This window comes from Gadus chalcogrammus, chromosome 19 (genome assembly GCF_026213295.1).
Source record: "Gadus chalcogrammus isolate NIFS_2021 chromosome 19, NIFS_Gcha_1.0, whole genome shotgun sequence".
Classification (NCBI taxonomy): Eukaryota; Metazoa; Chordata; class Actinopteri; order Gadiformes; family Gadidae; genus Gadus; species Gadus chalcogrammus.
This window is the reverse complement of record NC_079430.1, coordinates 3,623,765-3,640,237: the sequence shown is the minus strand read 5'-3', so window position 1 is coordinate 3,640,237 and position 16,473 is coordinate 3,623,765. Positions and strand designations below refer to the sequence as shown.

The 16,473-nt window shown below is 45.3% G+C and overlaps 2 protein-coding genes across 4 annotated transcripts in view; both read left to right on the top strand.

Annotated features, from left to right (window-relative positions):
- atp8b1 (ATPase phospholipid transporting 8B1) overlaps positions 1-11,703 on the top strand; it is a 28,702-nt gene extending 16,999 nt beyond the window's left edge. For both annotated transcript variants that reach the window (XM_056578362.1, XM_056578363.1), the window contains exons 12-30: positions 36-226; positions 355-439; positions 737-860; positions 1,228-1,271; positions 1,503-1,659; positions 1,870-2,058; positions 2,199-2,311; positions 2,582-2,746; positions 3,251-3,362; positions 4,539-4,614; positions 5,908-6,037; positions 6,274-6,402; positions 6,911-7,067; positions 7,511-7,734; positions 8,238-8,321; positions 8,662-8,907; positions 9,538-9,676; positions 10,157-10,287; positions 10,399-11,703. In XM_056578362.1, the coding sequence (XP_056434337.1) occupies positions 36-226; positions 355-439; positions 737-860; positions 1,228-1,271; positions 1,503-1,659; positions 1,870-2,058; positions 2,199-2,311; positions 2,582-2,746; positions 3,251-3,362; positions 4,539-4,614; positions 5,908-6,037; positions 6,274-6,402; positions 6,911-7,067; positions 7,511-7,734; positions 8,238-8,321; positions 8,662-8,907; positions 9,538-9,676; positions 10,157-10,287; positions 10,399-10,611 (2,709 nt within the window). In that variant the 3' untranslated portion in view covers positions 10,612-11,703. The remainder of the gene's footprint in view (positions 1-35; positions 227-354; positions 440-736; positions 861-1,227; positions 1,272-1,502; positions 1,660-1,869; positions 2,059-2,198; positions 2,312-2,581; positions 2,747-3,250; positions 3,363-4,538; positions 4,615-5,907; positions 6,038-6,273; positions 6,403-6,910; positions 7,068-7,510; positions 7,735-8,237; positions 8,322-8,661; positions 8,908-9,537; positions 9,677-10,156; positions 10,288-10,398) is intronic.
- A 383-nt stretch (positions 11,704-12,086) lies between these two features.
- LOC130372376 (WD repeat-containing protein 7) overlaps positions 12,087-16,473 on the top strand; it is a 71,334-nt gene continuing 66,947 nt past the window's right edge. For both annotated transcript variants that reach the window (XM_056578361.1, XM_056578360.1), the window contains exons 1-6: positions 12,087-12,226; positions 14,470-14,641; positions 15,029-15,135; positions 15,387-15,465; positions 15,716-15,890; positions 16,344-16,420. In XM_056578361.1, coding sequence (XP_056434336.1) covers positions 14,483-14,641; positions 15,029-15,135; positions 15,387-15,465; positions 15,716-15,890; positions 16,344-16,420 — 597 coding nt within the window. In that variant the 5' untranslated portion in view covers positions 12,087-12,226; positions 14,470-14,482. The remainder of the gene's footprint in view (positions 12,227-14,469; positions 14,642-15,028; positions 15,136-15,386; positions 15,466-15,715; positions 15,891-16,343; positions 16,421-16,473) is intronic.

The following is a 16,473-nucleotide window of genomic DNA, read 5'->3' as shown; positions in this document are numbered from 1 at the left end:
TCCTCTCTTAACGCTCCTCCCCCTGGGCGTATCAGATCTTCGCGCTGCTGGTCCTGGTGGCTCTGGGCCTGGCCATCGGCCACGGCTTCTGGTACGAGCACATCGGCTCCTTGGCCTGGTACCTGTATGATGGCGAGGACCAGGACTCCGTCTACAGAGGCTTCCTCAGCTTCTGGGGCTACATCATCGTCCTCAACACCATGGTGCCCATCTCCCTCTACGTCAGGTATGGATATCGATGAGGATTATTAGTGTCTAGTCATTAAGCAGCTTTTGAGTTGGCTCCCCATCATCTAATAACGTTGTTTTTATGGTCTGCCCAGTGTGAGTCTCATACGCGTCTTGTGTGTGCAGTGTTGAGGTGATCCGTCTGGGTCAAAGTAAATTCATCAACTGGGACCTGCAGATGTACTACGCAGAGAAGGACACGCCCGCCAAGGTATGGACATGCCCTCCGTCCGCATATACCAGCTGTATATGTACTACTGTACATACTATCTGTTTATGTAGTACTATACATACTATCTGTATACGTAGTACTGTATACACTCTTATATGTAGCACTGTATATAATATCAGGTCTAGGTAGTACTCTATGTACTATATGGGTATTGTTGTCAGTGCGTTTATACTAAACCAAAGACGGATACAGGAACAATGGCTGTCCACAGTCCTAGTTCCCCTTCCTCCCCACTGGTTCTCCTGTACCGTTGTTTGAGCGCTTGTGCTCCTCCAGGCTCGGACCACCACCCTGAACGAGCAGCTGGGCCAGATAGAGTACATCTTCTCTGACAAGACCGGCACCCTCACGCAGAACATCATGGCCTTCAAGAAGTGCAACATCGGTGGAAAGACTTACGGTGAGAACCTCTCTCCATAGTTGGTAAGGGACAAAGGAGAACGGCCAGCAGCACCACTATTGGGGATTTATTAGGACCTTCCGAGAACCTCAATCAGTGGTTCTAAAGTTAAGTTCTCAAATAGTTTGGATAAACAGTATAAGCATCATTGAGACCTGATGGGAGAAAACGTGCCTCAAAAAGCACCAATGGCATGGTAGTAAAGGTGGTGCCAGAGTGGATGGTAAGAAAGGAGAGGGAGAAGTGTGATGGTATGAGAGAGGACTGCCACCTGCTATCTTCCTGATGTAACTACACGATGGCTACGAAGGTCTTATCTAGATTCGCAATTATGATGGTGACCTTATCTATATTCTTTATCTCACAGGGAATCCCATGACGGCTAAAGGTGTTGCACTGGACCGAGGAAGGGTAAAGATATTGTTATTACTAAATTAATGAAAACATCAACGTTTATTCAAACATACTGGCATGCTGTGTACAAATAAGTCCTTATCAATGTTAACGATGATAAATGAATGAGTTTGTCACTTTTCCATTTTTTGAATGGTAATGTTAATTCGCCACTAGTACAGTGTATACCTAAACGTGCACGTTAAGACGAGGTTCTTGGTCTCTTATGAGTTATACTTGGTGCTGCAGCCGGTGGACTTCGGCTGGAACCAGTACGCGGACCCCAAGTTCGAGTTCATGGACCATTCGCTGGTGGCCTGCATCCGCTCCAAGCAGGATCAGGAGACGCTGGAGTTCTTCAAACTGCTCTCCCTCTGCCACACCGTCATGGTGGAGCACAAAGAAGGTGAGGAGAAGGAGCATTCATTCATTCATCCATCCATTCATTCATTGGCTAGGGGAATGGGTGGCCGAAAGGTTCTGGTTTCGATCCACAGTGTCCCAAGTCCACCTGTAGCCCACGATGACCCATAACCCCTGCCTGCTCCTAATAACATGGCTCTGGAAACACTGTAATTTGCCCTGTGATCAAGGTAAAATGGTTTGTGTGTCCCAGGTGAGCTGGTGTACCAGGCTGCCTCTCCTGACGAGGGCGCTCTGGTGACGGCCGCCAGGAACTTTGGCTTTGTGTTCCTGCACCGCACCCAGGACACCATCACCATCAAGGAGATTGACCACGAGGCCACCTACCAGATGCTGGCCCTACTGGACTTCAACTCTGACCGCAAACGCATGTCCATCATCTGTGAGTACACTGCACGCCCACACACGTCCGTCTGCAGGTCTGGCACACGGACATAAGCGGCATACCTAAAGCTCATTCTTAAACCCAGGGTCTCCAAAGAGAATGCCCTTCTGAACATTGTGATGCATTTGTCTCTCCAGTGAAGTTCCCAGACGGTCGTATCCGGCTGTACTGTAAAGGAGCCGACACGGTCATCTACGAGCGCCTCTCCCCCCACTCTCTACACCAGGAGACCACCCAGACCTCCCTGGATGTGAGTCCACCCCCCCCCCCCCAAGGCTGCACTTCACTTTAGATCCATGAGTTGATGAGTTAAGGGTGTGTTTATCACCATGAGTTAAGGTGTGTTTACCACCATGAGTTAAGGGTGCGTTTATCACCATGAGTTAAGGGTGCGTTTATCACCATGAGTTAAGGGTGCGTTTACCACCATGAGTTAAGGGTGTGTTTACCACCATGAGTTAAGGGTGCGTTTATCACCATGAGTTAAGAGTGTGTCCGTGTCTACATTCATTCTCTCCAGATCTTCGCCAACGAGACCCTGCGGACCCTGTGTCTGTGCTACAAGGACATCAGCCAGGCCGAGTGGGACGAGTGGTCCAGGAAGCACACGGCCGCCAGCATAGCCACCAGTGACCGAGACGCTGCCCTGGACCAGGTCTACGAGCAGATCGAGAACGACTTACTGGTCCGCCCACATCATTATCAGTTATTATACCCTGATTACATTTAGCAAACGCTGTCATTAAGGAGTAGGTAGGGCTATGGTGCTCTAAGAAGGAAAGCCATAGGGGACAAAACCGTCTGCGTAGTAGATCTACCAAAGCCTTCTAACTGTAATTGTAGTTCGAAACGTTGATAAATTAAGGCAGCTAGACAATTTTTGGTTGATCTAGAATAGATTAAGAAAATTGCGTACTGCTACAGCCTTGTGTTTCTGAATCTCAAGTGAGGCTCACGCTTTGTAAACCATTGTTGTCAACCAATGGTAAGATGATTATTATAGTTGTATTGGTCTATAGTAGCCAAGGCTATGAACATTACTGTTTTCAATTTTCGAAGGACTTTCTATGTGGGCCAACCTGTTCCTTTAACTGCCCTGTTTAAATCATGCTCTGGTACATTGACCTCCAGTTTATTACATGTGACGTATGATTCTTCCGATTGGCTGACGGGTTATCTCCTGTTCCAGATGATTGGAGCCTCGGCCATCGAGGACAAGCTTCAGGACGGAGTTCCAGAGACCATCGCCAACCTGGCCAAGGCCGACATCAAGATCTGGGTCCTGACAGGAGACAAGAAGGGTACTTAACCCCCCACTGTGGCCATAACCCCCCACCTTAACATAACCCCTCCCACCTTAACATAACCCCTCCCACCTTAACATAACCCCTCCCACCTTAACATAACCCCTCCCACCTTAACATAACCCCTCCCAATTTAACATAACCCCTCCCAATTTAACATAACCCCTCCCAATTTAACTTAACCCCTCCCAATTTAACTTAACCCCTCCCAATTTAACTTAACCCCTCCCAATTTAACATAACCCTCCACCTTAACATAACCCCTCCTAATTTAACATAACCCCCCACCCTTACATAACCCCAGACCTTAACATAACCCCTCCCAACTTAACATAACCCCTCCCAATTTAACATACCCCTCCCAATTTAACATAACCCCTCCCAATTTAACATAACCCCTTCCAACTTAACATAACCCTCCACCTTAACATAACCCTCCACCTTAACATAACCCCCCCACCTTAACATAACCCTCCACCTTAACATAACCCTCCACCTTAACATAACCCCCCACCTTAACATAACCCCCCCAACTTAACATAACCCCCCACCTTAACATAACCCTCCACCTTAACATAACCCCCCACCTTAACATAACCCCCCCACCTTAAGATAACCCTCTACCTTAACATAACCCTCCACCTTAACATAACCCTCCACCTTAACATAACCCTCCACCTTAACATAACCCCCCACCTTAACATAACCCCCCACCTTAACATAACCCCCCACCTTAACATAACCCTCCACCTTAACATTACCCATCCCAACTTAACATAACCCCTTCCACCTTACATAACCCCTTCCACCTTACATAACCCTCCACCTTACATAACCCTCCACCTTACATAACCCTCCACCTTAACATAACTCCCCACCTTAAGATAACTCTCCACCTTAACATAACCCCTCCCAACTTAACATAACCCTCCACCTTAACATAACCCTCCACCTTAACATAACACCCCACCCTAACATAACATATCCCCCCCACCCTAACAATACCCCCCACTGTGACCATAACCCCCCTCCTTAACATAACCCCCTAACATAACATAACCCCCCCACCTTAACATAACCCCCACCTTAACATAACCCCCACCTTAACATAACCCCACACCTTAACATAAGCCTCCACCTTAGCAAAACGGACTTGTTGTCTTGTGGTTCCAGAAACTGCAGAGAACATCGGCTTCTCCTGCCAGCTGCTGACGGACAACATGAAGATCCACTACGGAGAAGACGTCAAGTAAGTGTTGGTGTTGGTGTGTCTAATCTAAATAGAAGGCGTGTGTTGGTAGGTGTCCTTATATAACATGTTTGTGTCTATAGATAGATGGATAACGTTTGTGTCCTATAGATGGATAGATAACGTGTGTGTTTGTGTCTATAGATAGATAGATAGATAACATATGTGTTTGTGTCTATAAATAGATAACGTGTGTGTTTTTGTCTATAAATAAATAGATAGATAACCTGTGTGTTTTGTCTATAGAATGGGAGGCTTCTCCATTGAGGAGAGGGAGGAAGATCCTCCTTAACATTGTTGAGAATAAAAAATATAGATTTCGCAGTCAGACTACTGGAATGAATTAATGCCCTTAAATGTGACTTCTTTAATGCCTTTGAATATATAATGTTTGTTTCCCTGGGTAAAGGGACATTAGCACCCCCTATCGCCTATTGACAATTACTTCAGGGAGGAAGGTCCTCCCTCAGCCTCCGTTGTCTCCCATTCATTTCCCCAAAAGTACTGGCGGCCGGTGAATAACATGGGTTTCAATGGGAGAGAGGAGGAAAGTCCTCCTCTGAGTGGGTGTGACCTTAAGGCGTCTGATTCGCGCAAAAATGTATTCGCTCTGCCTGCATTGCCGCTTAGAGACGCAAAGCAGGTGAAATCATCTGAAGGATAACGAGATTCTAATATTTGCGAATAAACGGTACAATGGAAACACTGGAAACAGAGGACATTGTTCATGTTTAATCACTCTAAGCATTCCATTCATTGAGTTACAGTGCTAAGTTAGCGACCAAAGAAAAAGGTAGACCAATTCGGAAAATCGAGATCACCAAAAGTAATGGGCAACCAAACGTGTCAAGTGGAAAAGGCCATTTCAAAGACATGCTGCCCACCAGCTTTCAGATTACAGTGATGCCACTGGTGGCTTTGTATCAATTTTATTCACCTAACTATCCCTCCCTAAAAATCTTTAGTTCTCAAACACCCTGAAACAACTTGAGTCTCACATTCTTATGCCACCATACACCGACAGTGCGAGCAGGCCAATGGAAACCAAGCGTGCAGTCCTTCCTCCCTCCCTTTAAAAACCACCAGCCGCCACTGCTATAGATAGATGGATAACGTGTGTGTTTGTGTCTATAGATAGGTAGAGAACGTGTGTGTTTGTGTCTATAGATGGATAAGGCGTGTGTTTGTGTCTATAGATAGGTAGATAACGTGTGTGTTTGTGTCTATAGATGGATAAGGCGTGTGTTTGTGTCTATAGATAGGTAGATAACGTGTGTGTTTGTGTGTTTCCAGTGAGAAGCTGCGGGTGCGTCAGGCCCTCAGGAGGAACGTTGCTCCCACGTTTGGGAATAAGAAGAAACCAGCCGAGCTGTTCTTCCCCGAGGCAGGGAAAAACGCTCTGGTGATCACCGGAGGATGGCTGGTCAGTCTCACACCCGCTAGATAGGCCACGCCCCATTGGTGATAGAACACACCCCCCTGAGTGATATGCCAAACTCCTTTTTAGATGATGAGCCATGCCCCTCTTGATCAATGGGTCAAGCCCCTTTTGATGATGTCACACCCCTATTGATGATAGGCCACGCCCCTCTTGATGATTGGCCACGCCGTATATGGTATAAGGGTACCTCTGAGCATGTTGGTGTGGGCTGTTTCCAGAACGAGATCCTGTATGAGAAGAAGAAGAAGCGGCGGCGTCTGCGTCTCCGTCGTCTCGGGCGCCGCACTCTCCCCGCCAGCCCCACGGACGGACAGCCAATCAACGACTTCGAAAAGGAAATGAGACAGGTGGGACAGACCATGCTTTACTGTTCCCTCGCTGCACACTAACCCTACCTTTCCATTTACCCCTACTGTACCTTTTGATATGAGCCAACTACCCTTATGTACGCTTACTACATGTTTACCACATCCTAATGTACACTTACTATACGTTTACCAACCTTTAGGTACACATGCTATACCTTCTCCGTATCCTCATGCACGAGTGCTACACATTTTCCATACCCTCATGTATACTATCTACACCTTTTCGATACCCTCATGCATACCACACACTTATGTAGACTTACTACACCTATACCACAACCTTGACCTTAAACTGACAAAACTTTACTACTCGCTATTCCTATCAAAATACAATTTGCAGTTGGATTTTTCAAACCAAATCACTTTTTATTGCTCCTCCAATTCCTATGTAGGCTTTGCGTGTTCTCAGCCCCACTTGCAAATTGCTTTAGATAAAAGTGTTCCTAAATGTATGAGTAATATTGGGTTTGATGTGAATGCATGGCAGGTGGACTTTGTGGACATGGCGTGTGAGTGTGAGGCGGTGATCTGCTGCCGGGTCACCCCCAAGCAGAAGGCCAACGTGGTGTCGCTGGTGAAGAAGTACAAGAAGGCTGTGACTCTGTCCATCGGAGACGGGGCCAACGACGTCAACATGATCAAGAGTGAGTGGCTCATGCTCAAATGCTGTTTATTGCTACAGTGCGGCCAGCGCATGGACTAGTCTGTTTGCTAAGGCATTGGGCAGCGTTTTGGCTAGCATTGGGTTTCCTCTGGCTAGGGCTTGTCTAATCAAATGGCAGTTTGCTCCCAAAGACCCATGGATATTAATATGGTAAACGTGTTTAAGTCGTTATGTGTTTTCATGTCCTTATGGACATTACACTGAAGTAAGACGGTAACGATGGTTGAAAGTTATGTTGTTGGCGCAATAGTGTGTTGAATAGTGTGTTGTGGCCCTGCCCACATTCATGTACGGTTTTGTCGAATGACTTTTCCTTTGTTAGCCATCACAAGCCCCTCTCCGATGGTAAGAGAGGGTTGCCGCTTGTCATGCTGATGTCTCTCCCTCTACATGCTGACGTCTCATTCCTGTCCCGCTCCCCAGCCGCCGACATCGGGGTGGGGATCTCCGGCCAGGAGGGCATGCAGGCGGTGATGTCCAGCGACTACGCCTTCGCCCAGTTCCGCTACCTGGAGCGCCTCCTGCTGGTGCACGGCCGCTGGTCCTACATCCGCATGTGCAAGTTCCTGCGCTACTTCTTCTTCAAGAACTTTGCCTTCACGCTCGTCCACTTCTGGTTCTCCTTCTTCAACGGTTTCTCCGCCCAGGTTAGCCCCGCCTCCTGCTGGGTCACGTGACGCCAGCGGACGCCTGTGATTGGATGGGAGGGTACATGTTGAACTTGGAATTATGCTAGTCATGCTAGTCATGCTTTAACTACAAGGGGTAGTTGGGGAGTATTCTGGTTAATTTAGGAGGGTTATTTTCCGGTTTAATACCAATATAGGTATCAAAGTGTACTTGGGTCCCACATTAAAGTGTGTTTAGCTACTATAGTAAGCTTTATTTTGTAACTATTAAGCCTTATTTGGTTAACATAGTAATATGTATTTAGGTTTATCATTGTTGTATTAAGGTGTGTGGTTACTGTATCAAGCCGTATTTCATTATATTAACATGTATAGAGTCACTATTTTGGGCTTTGTTGAGCTTTATTTAGTTAGTATAGTTAGTTTTATTAAGGTATATCGTTGGTGTACTAAGGTGTGTGTGTGTGTGTGGTTGCTGGATTGAGCAGTATGGTAACTGTAATGCTGACTCTGTACTCTAGGTGGCGTATGAAGACTGGTTCATCACCCTCTACAACTTGTGCTACAGCAGCTTGCCCGTGCTACTAGTGGGACTAATGGATCAGGTAATGAAGGACCTTAACATCCCGATCACATCCACTTTCAACTTAACCGTCCATCATTTACACACTTTTGCCATAGAAGAGAAGTTGAAGGCACTTTAACATCATTTCTAGTTGCAGAAAAATATGTTCAGTATCCCAAGCTATGTAGCAATACCAATAAACAATACTAACTAGGGAAGTATTGAAGTAAAGGGAAGGTTCTGGTTTTAGTTAAAGTATTATGGTCTTTCTAGTTTTTAAACCATATTCTGTTTTTAATGATGTGCACATTAAGTTATCAGACTATCTTATCGATCAAAATAAATGATTGAGCCTGAACATTTGTTTGTACTCCCTGCAGGACGTGAACGACAAGCTGAGTCTGAAGTTCCCCAAGCTCTACCTTCCGGGCCAGAAGGGGGCACTGTTCAACTTCAAGAAGTTCTTCATCAGTCTGTTCCACGGGATCTTTGTGTCGCTGATCATCTTCTTCATCCCTTACGGAGCCTTCCTCCAGACCATGGGGCAGGACGGGGAGGCGCCCTCCGACTACCAGTCCTTCGCCGTGGTGACCGCCTCCTCCCTCATCATCACCGTCAACCTGCAGGTCAGTACCACCGGTGGAAGCCGGGTTTACAGTTCTGTGTACAGCGCGTTGGTGAAGATCCACTCTGAGACATGATGCAGTGTTAGAGGGTCTTAGAGCAGCCTGCCTTATCTTTACACGTCGCGTTAACCCTGACACAAGGGGGCAGGGCAGTGTCCGAGCCCAAAAGGAGACCAACCCACCGGCATATTCGGAAACGTTTCTTTTTCATTGCAAATATGTTGGATGAAGTGGTTGGTGTATCACACGTTAGAAATAGTGTTTTGATTTTGGCTGGTGAATTAATGTCCGTCTGTCTGTCTGAAAACTGACATCACTAGACTGTTCGACCAATCAGTAATTACTTGGTACGAACCTCTGCACAGCAGTGTAACTTGTGTCAACACTTGGGAGGACTGCAGGTATTTGTGTGTGTGTGTGTGTGTGTGTAGGGTTCTAACCCTACACACAGTTAGTCTGTGTGTGTGTAGCAACGTTGAACTTCTCATAAATGCAGGACGTGAGGGATTAATTTAAACTTTAGTATATCTCTATTGTTGGGAATTGTATTTTTATGTTATATACAAGTTTTAACTGTGTGTGTCTTAACGTGTTTGTGTATTCTTATGTGTATATCTTAACGTGTTGTAGATCTCCCTGGAGACCTCCTACTGGACCTTTGTGAACTGTTTTGCGGTGCTGTGCAGCATGGCCATCTATTTCGGCATCATGTTCGACATTCACAGCGCCGGCATCCACGTCATCTTCCCCACCTACTTCACCTTTACTGGTCAGTACCTGTCTCTCTCTCCCTGTCTGTCTCGACCTGTCTCTATCTCTAACTACACATCATATTTACTGCCTAACGTGTTGAAGCGGTCCCTTAACGCGTTGAAGCGGTCCCTTAACGCGTTGAAGCGGTCCCTTAACGCGTTGAAGCGGTCCCTTAACGCGTTGAAGCGGTCCCTTAACGCGTTGAAGCGGTCCCTTAACGTGTTGAAGCGGTCCCTTAACGTGTTGAAGGGGTCCCTAACGTGTTGAAGCGGTCCCTTAACGTGTTGAAGCGGTCCCTAACGTGTTGAAGCGGTCCCTTAACGTGTTGAAGCGGTCCCTTAACGTGTTGAAGCGGTCCCTTAACGTGTTGAAGCGGTCCCTTAACGTGTTGAAGCGGTCCCTTAACGTGTTGAAGCGGTCCCTTAACGTGTTGAAGCGGTCCCTAACGTGTTGAAGCGGTCCTAACGTGTTGAAGCGGTCCCTAATGTGTGTGCAGGCACGGCCTCCAACGCCCTGCGGCAGCCCTACCTGTGGCTGACCATCATCCTGACGGTGGGCATCAGCCTGCTGCCCGTCATCTGCATCCAGTTCCTCTCCAAGACCATCTGGCCCTCTGTAGGAGACAAGGTACGACCCCACCCCCCCGACGCCGTTTCCTCGTCTCATGTGACGGTGTGGCCCAAACTGTGCGAGCACCTACACCTTAACTGATTGGTACCCTGGCGTCCATGGCAACAGGTCCAGAGGAACAGGAAGAAGTACGAGATGGAGGCGGAGGAGGAGAAGAGGCCGCCCACGTTCCAGAGAGGGGGGCGCTCCCGTCGCTCGGGCTACGCCTTCTCCCACTCCCGCGGCTACGCCGACCTCATCTCGTCGGGTCGCAGCATCCGGCGCCGGCCCACCGTGGCGGCCGGGGCCCGGAACAGCATCCGGGAGGGGGAGAACATCTGACCGGGGGGCCTGCTCCGGGACGGGGGGCCTGTACATGTTGTGGGGGGTAGCCTTCCATGGTAACATGGTGTTAGCTTAGTGCTAGGTACAGGTGGGCGGGAAAACGGAGGATCCCACTGGACGGGAATCCCGTCAGTGCTTTACTTACGCCAAGACTTGATGCGTGAAACCGGGCCCCCGCAAGGTTACTGGGCCGTATTCAGCAATAAATTATGAAAACATTAGATTAGGTTTGGAGAACATTTTGGAGATGTCTGAAGATCACCAGCGGTGCTCCGGACCCTGGTCCCTGGACCCTGAACTGGACATGGACCCCCCCGCACACCCCACCGACGCCAACGCCAAGGATCCCAGGGCTTCCTTTCACGCAGGAAATGTGTGACGTAATGTTATGATACTCAGGATTTTAAGATAGGAGACTTGGTCATAGTCTAGCTAACCCTTTAATATATATATACTTAACATAAATGTATATATTTAATTAGTGATTCTCCATCCAATAAGAAAGAAGCTTAGGTTTGTTTTTATATGTGACAAGGTTTTCTACTTGGTAGTAAGTGTCCAGAGACGAATGGATCGCCAGTAAGGGGTGAAATGCCCTATTGTCTTTTTAAATGTAGTGCCGTGTCCGTGTGGTTTGAACTACCTTACGTCTGATGTATTTAGTACGGCAGGTGTGTGAGCCTGAATGATGTCATGCTGAATGTAATGGGTGGTTGTTTTTTTGTTTTTTTGTCTTTCTGCTTCCACACCTTTCTCTCTACAAGAACTGTGTCCCTAAAGAGAAATTAAGAAACAATCTAACCTTGCGTTCTTATATTTTAGCTTTTTAATGCACCGACCATGATGACTTGCTACTTCTGAGTAGCTGAACTTGATGAAACCAAAGAGGTTTTCTTTTTTTTGTCAATGTTTTTATTTGAAATCTTGTTACAGCACTCGTGAAAACTACATTTTAAAATATATCTGTTCTGTTACATTCTCTTATTATTGCAGTCCAAGTGTGTAGGATGCTTGGACGTCCATCACTGTTTTATCCTGTGGTTGTTAATAAAGGCCTGTTTAACAATCTCAACCTAGACTTGCATTGGTATCGACCGATTCAATTATGGTCAAACATTCAATTTCTAGTTACAAACATATTCTATGTACAATAAGTCACTGCTCTTCACTGGCGTGTATACCCATGAATCTCATGCTGATAAAATATATTTATATAGATAGACATCATTACATCTATATAAATATATATCATCTATAGATGCATTGGTCTGTATGTTTTATATTTGTGATACTTAAAACCATATAGATATCACATAGATATGTAAATATTTGTTAAAAACCGTGAACTGCAATGCGCCTTTTTATCTCGTGACTCTTTAAACACGTTTATATGTTCATTCGATTATTGCTCGTACTTACATCCATAAACAAAATCCAACGCGGGCTTTTACTCTGACATCCCTCCACCGGAAGTGCGCCGCAGACGACGGGCGATCAGCTGACTGCAGCGGACCGACATCGTTTAGGGCTCTGCTGTCATTCGATTAAATCCCGGTGGTAGTGATTGGATTTAAAACTTCTGCAGGATATGTTTCAATAGGCAACAAGTCTGGTAAGCAGTGAGCTCGGTGCGAGTATTTATTATTATTACTAATGGTAGCAATCTGTCTCCTTTAGCCGTGGTGCTAACCCGGAAGCATCGACACTGCAGGTGTATCCTTAACCTCCGTCTATCATCTTCGCTAAGCCATCCTGCTGTCCGTCATGTTGTTGAAGTCTACCCGCACGATTACACATGAATACACCGTATTTTACCTATTGTTGCTCTTTTTTTGTCCCCTTATATATGCATTCCATGTATTCATGTCCATTGTATGCGGGTAGTGAACGAGTTATGTGAACAGTCGCATCACTAAGGATCTGATCTCAACACCAGCTGTCAAATGTTTTCCTCTGGTGAACACAAACCTGTGTGGTATTTCTTTATAGATTCTCATTGACTAGACCAGACCAGAACCATCCTTTCACAAGTCCCCCTCATCAGTCATTGAAGCATTTCATTACAGCTGCGCCACATCACTTAATGTTCTTCTAATATATAACTGATATAATAATATATAACTCGTATAATGATTTAACTTAAACAAAATTATCTCCATTTAAATGATCGAGGAGGCTTGTTGGTTCTGTGGTGTTGATCAGAAGGACAGTGCCTACAGTTATTGATCGGAAAGACAGACTATAGTTATTGAGGATGCTTGTAGGTTCTGTGGTGTTGGTCAGAAGGACGGTCCTTGTAGTTATAGAGGAGGCTTGTTGGTTCTCCGGTGTTTATCAGAAGGTCAGTAGTAGAACCTATAGTTATTGAGGAGGTTTGTTGGTTCTCCGGTGTTTATCAGAAGGTCTGTAGTAGTACCTAGTTATTGAGGAGGCTTGTTGGTTCTGTAGTGTTGATCAGAAGGACAGTACCTATAGTTATTGATCAGAAGTACAGTACCTCTAGTTATTGATCAGAAGGACAGTAGCTCTAGTTATTGATCAGAAGGACAGTACCTCTAGTTATTGATCAGAAGGACAGTAGCTCTAGTTATTGATCAGAAGGACAGTACCTCTAGTTATTGATCAGAAGGACAGTACCTACAGTTATTGATCAGGAGGACAGTACCTTATTGATCAGAAGGACAGTACCTATAGTTATGATCAGAAGGACAGTACCTCTAGTTATTGATCAGAACCGTACCTGTAGTTATTGAGGAGGCTTGTTGGTTCTGTAGTGTTGATCAGAAAGCAGTTCCTCTAGTTATTGATCAGAGGACAGTAGCTCTAGTTATTGAGGAGGCTCAAGTTGTTGGTTCTATGGTGTTGATCAGAAGGACAGTACCTTTTGTCTCTTGGTGGCTGCGTCGTGATGACTGGTATCTGGCTGGCTGACTGTTTGCAGGGGAAGGCCTAAAAACAACTTATTTAAAGTTTCAGCAATAACAGATTGCCATCAGCTATTTGAGATAGTATGATTGTTTCCTTTATACTGGATGAATAGTATCTATTTAGTTTCAGAGGGACCAACACTGCTCACAAGAAAATCTAAGCTTAATCAATTGTTTGACCAGAGCTAAAGACTTGTTTAGATAGGTAACGTTATTGTATTACTTAAAGGACCAGATGCATACTTGGTATCTTAAGTTAAATTCAGCCTTTTGACCTGTATAGACAGGGAGAGTCCTCTGACTCTTCATGGCAACATTCGTCAAGCTGTTTTTGAGCAAGGCACGGTTGACAGAATTTCTGTCTAAACAAGTTACATAGTGTAGTTTTATACTTTCCAAACTGTGTAAACTGGGAAGGAGCTAATGAATAGTGTATGTATGTATGTATGTATGTATGTATGTATGTATGTATGTATGTATGTATGTATGTATGTATGTATGTATGTATGTATGTATGTATGTATAATGAAAAATGGATATTCATCCATATTTTGTTGATCAATAACACAGCAAATCCAAAGTGATTTCATATGCCATCCCGCCTCTGTTTTTAACACCTGGCTTCCTCTTGATAAATGCAATTTGAATTGCATTAAAAAGGTTTTGTTCAAGTTGTACCATTCGTTTTTCCACTTTATTGGTTATCCATCTACATTTATTGACATTTATGTATTTATTTATTTATTTAGTGGGTAAAACTAAATCGTTGTAAAATGTTTACATTGATAGGATTTATTTAAAGGGGGGGGGGGGGACCAAGTGTTTAGCATCCTCTTACTCCTCTTCAGACTCTCTTCATCATGTTTGCCTGTTGCTTCTTATCTGACATGTTTGATACAAATGAATGTCTCCCTCTGTCCTCCTTCAGAGAGGTCATCATTATGTCGGGGAACAACCTAGTTTTACCCATAGTGCTATGGGGCCGCACAGCTCCAACTCACTGCATCAGCAGTCTGCTGGTGATGGATGACTTCAGTACCATCGTCACTGGCTGCCATGACGGACAGATCTGTTTCTGGGACATGACACCTGAGCTACAGGTACATATGTTAATTACACCTGAGCTACAGGTACATATGTTAATTGCACTTTAGCTACATGTCAATATGTTAATTTCACCTTAGCTACATGTAAATATGTTAATTTCACCTGAGCTACAGGTAAATATGTTAATAACACCTGAGCTACATGTAAATAAATATATTAATTACACCTGAGCTACAGGTAACACCTTAGCTACAGGTAAACACCAAAATGCAGTTCAATATGTTGATTACACTCAAAGTAATATCCTGCCACGTGAACTACAAATAGGGATTCATGTTTGAGTGAGAATCGTGATGATGGCAATGATAATGTGTTTGGATGTGAAGAATGGTGAAAGCTTGATCGTTCATTCCTCTCTTTCACCCTCTGTCTCTCTCCAGATCTGCCCAAGGGCAATGCTGTTTGGTCACACGGCCGCAATCACCTGTTTGGCAAAGGCAAGCGCCTGCACTGACAAACAGTACATCGTCAGCGCTTCAGAGAGTGGGTGAGTTCAGAAGATGCAGTTACCCTCTCACTGCAACCCTCTATTTATCTTTTAGTAATGGTTAGCCCCAACCCTAACCCTAAGAGAACCACAATGGGTGATGTTTGGTTTGTTGTACGATCAACCACATACATGAAACGCCTCTAGTAACTGTTGATGGATATGCTTATATATGGTGCAGTACTATCCCCTTAGAACAACTCACTGAGAACCCTTCTTCATGACTGATGATGCCACCTGTGTGTTTCCAGGGAGATGTGTTTATGGGATGTGAATGATGGTCGCTGTATTGAGTTCACTAAACTGGCTTGCGCACACACTGGCATACAGGTAAGGGGACACACACACTCACTCACTCACTCACTCACTCACTCACTCACCCACACATCTGACCTTATCTTGAAATGTTTATTGAAGTACAATGAATGATGTACAGGAGATAGTACAGGAGATAGCATATCAAATCTAAAATTGGAACTATGCTTGAGACAGTGCAGTCCGGCTTCATGATGTCATAACAAAGTGTTTCTATACATGAAGGTTCATAAACACACGTTCCTCATTATGATTGTGTGTGCAGTTCTACCAGTTCTCGTTCGGCGCGGAGAGGGAGGGACGTCTGTTGTGTCACGGCCATTACCCAGAGATCCTGGTGGTGGACGGCACCAGCCTGGAGGTCCTTTACTCCCTGGTGTCCAAGATCTCTCCAGACTGGATCAGCTCCATGAGCATCATCCGGTCCCACCGCACCCAGGGTGAGCCTTACACACACACACGCACACGCACACGCACACACACACACACACACACACACACACACACACACACACACACACACACACACACACACACACTCCACAACTCCCACAAACACACACACTCGTGTGTTTGTAGAAGAATCATTGATGATGATAAGATGATGTCTTCTCAATTAATATTCAAATATATTCAAATCTGCTATTTTTTGGAATACAATATCAAATTAGATGTTTTTTGTCTAGTTGACATTCCTAAAATATATATTCATATGTAGGCTACATAGTGTATGTACATAATGTATAGACTCATAGACCAGCCAGGTTATATATCTCACCATGTATGCGTACATTACTCTAGATACAGACTGCATATGTCTGTATTCTCACTCCACAGTTCTCATATGTGTGTGTGTGTGTGTGTGTGTGTGTGTGTGTGTGTCTCCCCATCAGAGGACACGGTGGTGGCGGTTTCAGTGACGGGCATACTGAAGGTCTGGATCATCACTGCTGAGGTCAGCAGAATGCAGGTACCCTCCAAACCCGCTCTGCCCCAGGCTGCACGCAGGTTTCTCTGTAGGGG